Source organism: Bison bison, unplaced genomic scaffold (genome assembly GCF_000754665.1).
Source record: "Bison bison bison isolate TAMUID 2011002044 unplaced genomic scaffold, Bison_UMD1.0 scf7180017864078, whole genome shotgun sequence".
NCBI classification, from domain to species: Eukaryota; Metazoa; Chordata; class Mammalia; order Artiodactyla; family Bovidae; genus Bison; species Bison bison.
Window position 1 is genome coordinate 318,195 of NW_011494650.1, and position 9,652 is coordinate 327,846.

Consider the following 9,652-nt stretch of genomic DNA (forward strand, 5'->3'; position numbering starts at 1 on the left):
TCCTGTTCGGAACCCCTTTTTTTCTCCTGCTCTTATACCCTGATCGGAATCTCCTGTCTCCCACTTAGACGCCCCTTCTCTTTCCCGCTTCCCCTGTTCTCTTCTCTTCAGCACTCCCCAGCCCACCTTCAAACTGACCCCAGAGAAAGCTGGTGACAGATGTGGGCTCCTCTCCACTTCCCGGCCTGCTCCCCGAAGCCCTGAGCTCCCTGGGCTCTAGGAGCCCCTGGTCTTGGCTCTTCCTCAAGAGTTCTTGTCACTTTCTTTGCAGACACCCCCCGCCTCCCGCCGCCGCCGCCCAAACTTGTCCTCATGCTCGTCCTGTATCCCTTTACCCTTTGCAGTGGAAAAATCCCCTTCCCCTTGTTATTTATTTCTGGAAAAACTTTGAGAAGGGAAGGGCTCACGTCTTGCCTTCCCCCACCCGTGCCCTCACTCCTGGTATGGATGAACTGCCTACCTCAAGCCCCACAGTCTGGGCCCCTTCCCCAGCCCAGCCCAGCACCTTCTGGGCTTGCTTTGCCTCAGACTGGGCTCCTGCCCCGTCCCTCGTCACCCACACCAGGCCTGGCTTCCTAGGCTACTGGCGCTCCAGGAGGTCTGTTGGCTTTCTTTATACATGAAGAGGCAGCCTAGTGGCTGGACTCCGAATCCTTAACCAGCTCAGGCCTACCAGAGAGGGTACTGGACCCTGGGGGATCATATTCATGCACCACCCAGCGACAGGGTCACACTCTGGTCCCAGGGTCACTGTGCAGTGTTCTGCTCTCTCTGCTGTCTGTCTTTCCACGCCAACCCCCATCTCTGATTTCCCTCCCCCAACTGCTTTGAGGAGCTCTTGTCACCTTTGTTTGCATTTACAGGAGCTGGACATGACTGATGAGGCCTTGTCCCCCTGCTTGCGCTCAAACTGGGGGCTGTGGTGAGAAGGTCATTTTTGTGCTAGACAGTGCAGGGCTAGTGTGGACTTCCAGCCTCTGGATCTCCGGCTCCTTCCTGCTCTGGCAGGAGGCTGCTGGGGACGACCCCAGTGTGCCTGGATGATGGAGAGACAAAAGAGGAGGCATTGGTGGGGGAGAGGACACTGGTTTTCGACTCACTTTCCTGGGTTTTGGGAAGCTCCTGGCCAGAGGTCCTAGCTCACGGGTACCACAGGCCTCCTGGCTCAGTACAAATGGCGGTAGTGCGTCTCATAACTCCCTCAGGCTTCGGGGTGCGCCTGAGGACCTGTCCTTCCTCTTACCCCTTTTGGTTGCCCATGACCTTTTGATTCTTCCAGAAGGACTTTTCCCTGGGCCTTAATTGAGACAGTGGGAGACCAAGTCAGTGGTGCGAAGTCCCAGGGGAATTTGGGGGTGCCTCGTCTTCCCTCATGTGAGTGGGCTGGAGCTGGACCTGGCATCAGAACAGACCATGCAGTGCCGGCTCTTGATCCACTCAGCAGAGACAGCTGCATTTCTGCCTCTGGCCAGAGCTTCTGGTGACCGGGCCTCTGAGCCTGGCTGGTTCAAACCGGCCCACACTGTGCCGGGAGCTGAGGTCTGTCCTGGCCCGGCTGGAGGCAGGCGGCTGAGCAGCTCTGATGAAGGGTGAAGGCACTGTGGCCACGTGGGCTGTGGCCTTGCCCATGACCTCGTGGGCTCTGCTCAGTGCTTCCCCAGGAATGGGCCTACTGAGCAAGGAGAGCCACGGATGGTGCTGGCGCTGGCCGTCTGCCCCACCTCCATCCTTCCCCAGTGACACCGGGCGTTGGCAGGGAGTGAATTTCCTCTCATCTCTAGAGGCTTGAGAAAGCTTTAGAGCATGTGGTCAGTGGGAGAGCCATTGGCTCTGGAAGAGTTGGTCAGAGCCCCGCAACAGGTCAGAACTCACTTTGGCTCCCTGAAGTCTTGCTGTGGGATGGGGCCCCTGATGTGGATGCCCAGCCGTTCCCACACTGGAGCCTGGGGTGAGTGGGGCCCCGAGGGAAGGCTTCTTGGTCGCTCCTTGCTGCAAGTAGTATTCCAGGTCACCTTCACAGCCACCCCGGATGGGGTCATTGATGGGGGAGAGGTTGAAATGGACCTGGAGCCCTGCGCCATTTTCTCCTGGGAGGATCTGGGCAAGGATGGCATGGGTCCTGCATGTACTACCTTGAAATGAGTGGACGCAGAGCTCTCTGCGTGTCCCTGGTTGGGGCCCACTGCTTGCTGTGTCTTCCTGGCCTGGGTTCAGCCTCTCCACTTCTGCTGGCCGTCTTGGTGAGTTACACTGATGGGCTGTCTGGTGCACTTGCCTCTGGTGTTGTGGTATATTTTGCTCTCTGTTGCTACAGGCAACATTTAGCCTGACCCCACCAGGATACATGGCTTGGGGCCAGCACCAGCCGTGCCATGCATCTGAGGGCTGTTGCAGTTGGTGCCCAGTTCTGGGGGTGAGGAGAAGAGCCAGTGACCATGCTGAGCCCTCGTGCAGTGCCTGGTGCTGGGGTGTCTGCATAGGCCTCTGGATGTGGCTGGGCACAACTCGAGAGCTTGCTCTCTGGCTGCCAGCTCCTACCTCCGTGCCTCTGGGGAAGCCTGGGTAGTGCCGAGAGCAGACACGGTGGCATGCCTGGGCTTGGTCACCTGTCCCTGATTGGAAACCCTTGCCCACATCCAGTCTGCCACACCACCTGGGTTGGGACTCTTGCTGTGGAGTCAGACCAGGGCGCTCATGCAACTGGTTCTCACCATGGCCTTTGTTAGGTTGGGTCAGGTCAGGATTGCAGCTGGTACGGCAGGTGCTGGTTTTGCTGTTCTTATGTGGGTGTTAGATGCATCCCTGGTGCCTGGCCTGACAAGGTGTGCAGCTGCTTTCCAGGCTCTCGGATAGGCACAGCAGCGGGCAGCCAGGTAGGGGTAGGCGGTCAGGGGTGCAGCCGGGACAGAGGATAGGAGCTCTGCGCTGGGCGCGGCGGGCAGTGGTGCTGCGCCTGTTCTGCATGCAGTTCTGGGGCCCCAGGGCACTGTGACCCGGCTCCTCTGCCATCTTCGGGGGAAACACAGCTTCAGCATGTGGGCCTGGGGTGCTGCCCCCTCATCTGATTCTTGACCCCCGTCCGGGCTCACCCGCAGTCCTTCACGCAAGGCAGACTTGTCCCTGACCCCGCTGATGTCAGCGAAGGCTCTGAGCCGCAGACCAGCCTCTGAAGTACAGGCCCAAGAGGCTCTGCCACCCTGACTCGGTTCTCAGCCAGGAGAGTGCCTGTGCCCCCATGAGGGTGGAGGAGCTGGGGCCTCTGTCACAGGCTGTGGCGCCAGCTGGCCTGGTGCCTGGTCCACTGCCTCAGGCCTGAGCCCCCTCCAGCCCTTTCCTCTGGTGCCCCTTCTGCCTGGGGGCCCTCTTCAGTCCTTTCCCTCCCACTCCCGCGGGCCCTGCTGAGGCAGCACCCCGGGCCAAGGCCGTCCTCTCCCTGCTGCGGGATGCCTTTCCCGCCCCACCTGCCCGGCCAGTGGCACCGTCTGCCCCGGGGGAGGGTTGAGGCCGTGCTGCTGTGCCTTCTGTCCCCAGCAGGCCTCAGGTCAGCCCAGGGCCTTGGCCACCTGGTGGGCGGTCGTGTGGGTGAGAGGCCTGAGGCAGGGGTGGCTCCATCTCTGCCCAGGTCCTGGCCAGCGTGGGCACCTGCCTTGGGGATCCTGTGAGTGCCCCGCCTCAGCACCTGTCCACCTGCCTGGTGCCACAGACTCTGTTCGTGGTGATGTTCAGGGGTCTCCCACGGGGCTGCCCACCCGCGTGGCTGGGGGTCCTCTTCCCTAATGCCGAAACTGCCGGCTCCCGCTTTGAGAACCTGTCTGCTTAGCCATCCACACCAGGGGAAGAGCCAGTCTGTGGCCACGAGAAGTTGTGCTTGCTTGAGCTGGCTGTCACTTTAGTTAACGTTTGGTCCAGGCAGGACTCCTGGTCCCCGCCCAGGTCCCCGAGCCTTGGGGTGGGGAGTCGGGCTGCTGGCCCAGAGCTTCAGCCCTGAAACCTGGGGGAAGGTTGGAGTCCTGGCTTGCCCTGAGAAGGGGCCTTCTGCGTCTCTTGACGAAAGAGGTCAAGGAGACGTTGGACAGAGGGTGCAAGGGTGTGGGGTGCCGTGAGGCCCTACGGGGCCAGGTGACAGGGTGGGGGTTCGGCTCCAGCTGGGCTGAGGGGCACGTAGATGGTTAGTGCCTCCACTGTGCTTGGAGGGCGGGCTGGTCCCGTGAGTCTGGGTTCTGAGCCTGCCTTTACTGGTAAGCAGTGGCGTTTAGGGGGCACCCCAGGGTTTGAGGGGACCATGCACTCCGGGCTGTAAGACCTACTGATCAAGGACTTGATCAAGTACTGAGGGCACTTTGTAAGATCTGTGTTTGTCCCAAGGCCCAGAGCCCAGGGCTTTTCCTCAGGAGTGCAGACACAGCCTCCAGCTGCCCCAGGGAAAAGTGGTTCAAGCAGAGGCCTGACCTGCACGGCCTAGGTGCACTGGCCAGGTGATGACCTCGGGGGCGGGTGCAAATGCCCCCTTCAGGGCTGTTGCAGAGGGACTTGACTGGAGAACCCAGTGGGAGGGAGGGCCTTTGTTGAGGCAGGCTTGTGCCTGGAGCCCTTCCTGAGGCTCCTGGGCAGGGGTGTGCAGAGGCCCGCTGGCGGTGGCAGTTCTGTGCCCTCGTGTGGTGCTGCCACACCTCTGCTGCACATGGTAAGACCCGCGTGTTCTCATTGCAGGTTTTTTTTTTGGGGGGGTGGGTGGAGCAAACTTGTGGGATCTAGTTCCCTGACCAGGGATCACACCTGTGCCCCCTGCAGTGGAAGCACGGAGTCTTAACCACTGGGTCTCCAGGGAAGTCCCTTTGCCTTATGTGCTTGAGAAAACGAGGCCCAGAAAGGGAGGTGGCCAGTCTGTGGTCGTCCTGCCGGTGGCCTGTGGGGTCTCGCCAGCCTGGAGCCCCCTCCCCAATCCTTCCTGTCTCTCAGGTCTTCCTGGCAGGTGGTGGGCAAGCAGCCCAGGCTGGGTGCGGCAGGAGCTGCTCCATGGCGGGCCCATGCTCTCAGGGGCTTGGCCCTGGCAGTTGTGTGGGGCACTCTGGCCTGCCCTGGCTGGTGCTGTCCATCAGAGGCTTGGCGCACAGCCAGTACTGGGCTGAGCCCTCTGAAGCCCAACTTCTGGCTGGGCAAGAGGCCCGCTGCCTCGGCCAGGCCTGTGTGCAGAGTTGGGTCTTGGTCGGGGGTCCAGGGGGTCCTGGATGTGGGGAGGGCTCGAGTGTGGTGATTGCAGACAGACCCGCAGGCAGGTCACCTGTTGTCCCCCCAGAGAGTGTCCCTTGGGTGGCCGATAAGGGACTAGCTGTGGATATTTGCTTGCCCCTCAGCCAGGCCAGCAGCACTGCTTCGCTGTGTTCGATCCGAGAACTGAGCTCTTAGGGCTGGAGGGGCCGTCACCGTGTCTCCCCAGAGGCCAGGAGAGGGCTGGTGCCTGTGTTAGGTCTGGAGGCTCCGGGGGGCCGGACAGAAGCTGGCCTGGAACAGGGTTGCTCCTGCAACCCCCAGGTTCTGAGGGGAGGCCTGCAGGTCACCCCATTTGCTCCCGAGCAGTGGACTTTCAGGGCAGGGCCAGGAGTGAGCAGTCACACACTGGGCAGCCTCGCATCCCTCACGGGGTCCCTGGACCCCATCCCTAGTCTCTTGCCCTCAGGCCCACATCCTGGCTGGACCACCAGGGACCAGAAAAGTCAGCTGGGCCGGGCCCAGCAGCAGCTGTTGCTCTCCACCCAGACCCTCGGGCCCTGCCTGAGGGCATCTAGAACTAACGTTGGCCGCACAAAGTAGTGTGGGGTCCCAGGCCCTGGGGTCCCAGCGTCCGGCCGGCTCCCTCCCTGGGGTGCTGGGCAGGTGTGGTGCTGCCTTGCCTGGCACTTCCTCCCGTGAGTCAGCGGTCAGGTTAGCAGGTCCTGCTCGCCTTTCTGCCTCTGGAGGTCACAGCGACTCTCTCTGTGGATGTGGCTTGGTGCAGCCAGGCCCTCGGGCCCACCTGCGCGGGGGCTTGGAGAACACACCCGACCTGGGCGGGCGGCAGCAGCCTGTGGTGCCTGGTCCTCCACTGTCCTCTGCACTCAGACCTCTCTGGCTTCTCCACGACTCGGGGGGTGGACAGAACAGATTCCTTTTCTGCCCTGACTGTTCTTGGCACCAGCCTCACCTCCACCCTCAGCCAGCCCGCATGTCCAGAGCAGACCCTGCCAGGCTCCCCCCTCATCTCACACACTTTAATCTTTCACCTGACTTAGAAATTGAGATTTGAGTGCAGCTGATCTAGGGCACTTGTGTGGACCTGAGTTCTGTGTCTGAGGCCTTTGTCTCTGGCCCCCAGTCAGCCTTCAGCACGTAGTCCCCTCACCCACTAGACCCCAAGCGTGGCCTGTCGGTGCTGAGAGCCCACTCGGCCTCCTGCAGCCCTCAGCTCCGTGCCCGGACCCTGGAGCGGTGGGATGGAGGCTGGTGTTCACTGAGGACCCACCTTTTGCGGGCCTGGCCTGGCAGTAGCCCCGATCGTCTCAATTGCGTTGCATCCCACTTGCAGAAGGGTCCTGGGCCCCAGGGGAGCTGGTGGGCGCACTGTCCGCCTGCTCATCCTCTGCCCTGGGCGTCTTGCGGGGGAGGTGGGTGCCCAGAGCGGGGGCACCACACTCCCTCCCAGGCTCAGCGACCACCCAGTGTGCCCCAGAGGACATGGCTCGTCTGCTCCTGCACCACTGGTTCCCTTGTGGGCCTCTTCTACCCCAACCCTGTGAGTCCCTGCAGACCCGAGCCCACAGCCCAAGTGTGTCAGTGGCATCAAGTGGGTGCTCTGGGGATGTGTGGAGCACCCTCCCTCAATGAGGGAGCTGAGCTGGCAGCCTGCTGTCCACACACCAGGCCCCCAGGCTGGAGGGGAGGTGGACAACCGCAGCGTTTGGGCCTTGGATCCACAGGCTCAGAAAGGGAGGGGCCGGCTCCAAGGCTGAAAGCCAGCAACCCCCTGCAGACACGCGCTGCCCCTGTGCCCAGCCCGTGCCAAGGGTCTCCCCATCTGCCCGGGCTGTGCTGCCAGCCATTAAGAAAGCCACTGGTGGGAGCCAGCCCCTTGGGGGGGTGGCAACTGCCTTGTCACCTGTGCGGGCCCAGGAGGCCAGTGTGGCGGGGCCTGGGTGAGGGCACACCTGCCAAGGGTGGGAAGCTCGCCGAGAGCACGTGTGCTCCAGGCGTCCCCGAGTCAGGCTCTGCTGGCGGCGAGGGCCACCTCGAGACCCGCCCTCCCCACGGGGCCGTGCGGGCTCCGGAGGCCAGACCTGTGCTTCTCAGACCGCTGCCTGCCTGTGGCCCCTGCAGCTGCAGCCCTGGGAGGGGCCGGCCATGGGGCGGGTGCGCCTCTGCCTGGTCCCGCAGGTCCGTGAGCTTCATCTCCCTTTCCTTCTCCGCAGTGTACTAACGGTCACTTGATGTGCGCTGGCTGTTTTATCCACCTACTAGCAGATGCCCGGCTGAAGGAGGAGCAGGCCACGTGCCCCAACTGTCGTTGTGAGATCAGTAAGAGCCTCTGCTGCCGCAACCTGGCCGTGGAGAAGGCCGTGAGCGAGCTGCCCTCTGAGTGTGGCTTCTGCCTGTGCCAGTTCCCCCGCTCCATCCTGGAGAGGCACCAGAAAGAGGAGTGCCAGGACAGGTGAGCGTCTGGACCAGCTGGCCCGCCTGCCTCCAGGCCCTGGCAGGGCGGGGTCAGCGGGAAGCTGCTGGGGCAGGCAGGCCCCACAGACAGGGCTTAGATCCTCACCTGGCAGCCTCTGGAGTCACCCTGGCCCTCCAGAGTTCTTGTGGCCGTGTGGTGACTTCTTCCTTGAAGCCTGTCCTTGGTGGTCTTGGGCCAGTAGAGTGTGGCCAGCCCAAGGGCTCTGGGATCGTGGTGTAAGGGGGCACTGGCTCCACAATCCCCTAGGGAGCCAGGCCACTGAGCCTCCCTGGAGCGGAGCCATGCAGGGCTTAGGACTTTCGTGGAGGGCCCACCCCGGTGGGTGTAGGTGGTATGCACACCCACAATTCACACATGCCCTGCTCCTTCCTAGGCCCTCCCGAGCTCTGACCCCTTCTCGGGGCCAACACACGGGGTATTTGTCCTTCAGGGAGCAGTTCAAATGAGAAGGGCTGGGTGGACGCACCCCTTGGGAGGACCCCTGGCACGGCCGCCTTGCATAGGCAGGGTGTGACTGCAGTGCTCACCGCCTCCCCAGGGTGACGCAGTGCAAGTACAAGCGCATCGGCTGCCCGTGGCACGGCCCTTTCCACGAGCTGACGGTGCACGAGGCCGCGTGTGCCCACCCAACCAAGACAGGGAACGAGCTGATGGAGATCCTGGATGAGATGGACCAAAGCCACCGCAAGGAGATGCAGCTCTACAACAGCATCTTCAGCCTGCTCAGCTTTGAAAAGATCGGCTACACAGGTGAGGCGCCCTGCCGCCTGCTGCACCCCACACGGGCTGGGGCGGGGCCGGCAGCCAGGAGCCAGGGCAGATGCACCCGGTGGCTAGGCTCTGGATGAGCTCCTGGTGCGTGGGAGGATGCCTCGGGGAAGAGGGCTGGAGGCTGAGCAGGGGGGCCAGACAGGACCCTGGGGGCCCTTGCATGGCTCTGCAGAGGCCCCTCTCCCTGGCGTCCCCACCCTGGTCCTGTGACCCCGGCAAAGTGGTGTCCTCACTGCGGGGGGCTGCACGGCCTTAGGACTGGTGGATTCTCACTGGAAGGTGGGTGTGTCTGGGGGGCTCTGGGAGCTGAGGGCCTGCCCTGCGGAGCCAGGGGCAAGAAGAGCAGTCATCACATCGGGTCCTGCCAAAAGGCAGTTACTGCAGTGGCCACAGGCTTCCTGAGGCCAGTGAGAAGATGGGCAGGGCTGGGGCTCCAGAGCGAGCTGAGGGGGCCCGACTCAAACCGCAGAGCCGGGAGTGGATGCCCAGGGATGGGCAGGCTGGACTGCGCCCAGGCCCGCTGGATCTCCTGGGCTCTCCTGGTCACCACCACTGCATTTGGACACTCTGGGGAGCAGGAGTCAGGCCAGAGCTCGCTCTAGACAGAGGATGGCAGGAAGCCTGTGCTCGCTGGAGCTCACGCCCGGCGGCCAGCTCCACGTCAAGGGCAGTCAGGCAGCAGTCAGACCGTGCTGCCTGGGCCGGGCCTGGCTTCGTGCGGGCCCGCGGAGGCCCAGGGAGCCGAGGGCTTGGCCTCAGCAGCAGAAGGCCATGGCTCTGGTTAGTCGTAGCCTCGGCTGCCGTGGTGGGCACCGTGTCCCAGACCACCCAGCCTGGAGAGTCCCTGTGGACCGAGGCATCGTGACTGCGGCAGTGGCCGGGAAGGGAGGATTGGCCACCTCTGCAGAGGGACTTGCCGGCCAGGGGCCACGGGCTCTACTGTGAGGACTGTGTGGCGGCAGTCACCGCTGACTGAGGGGCCCTTCGGCCAGCTGGCAGAGCCAGGACTGGGCCCTCAATGGGGCTGCGCCTTGAGGCCCAGTGTGGGCTCGGGGGCCACGTGCCAGCCCAGCTACCGGCTTTTCTGGCAGCTCTGTATCAGAACCAATAAAGTGCACTTTTTCACAGAACTGCATCCTGTCTGTGTGTCTGCTTACCCCGGCTCCCCTGGGGGGG

General features: G+C 63.1%; 1 protein-coding gene across 3 annotated transcripts in view; it reads left to right on the forward strand.

Annotated features, from left to right (window-relative positions):
• CYHR1 (cysteine/histidine-rich 1) overlaps positions 1-9,652 on the forward strand; it is a 14,222-nt gene that overhangs the window by 3,313 nt on the left and 1,257 nt on the right. The window contains exons 1-3 of one of the 3 annotated variants that reach the window (XM_010837572.1): positions 7-2,240; positions 7,443-7,681; positions 8,244-8,455. In XM_010837572.1, the coding sequence (XP_010835874.1) occupies positions 2,124-2,240; positions 7,443-7,681; positions 8,244-8,455 (568 nt within the window). In that variant the 5' untranslated portion in view covers positions 7-2,123. Of the gene's footprint in view, positions 1-6; positions 6,770-7,442; positions 7,682-8,243; positions 8,456-9,652 lie in introns of those variants that run through there. The other 2 variants (XM_010837573.1, XM_010837574.1) reach the window with 2 other exon arrangements.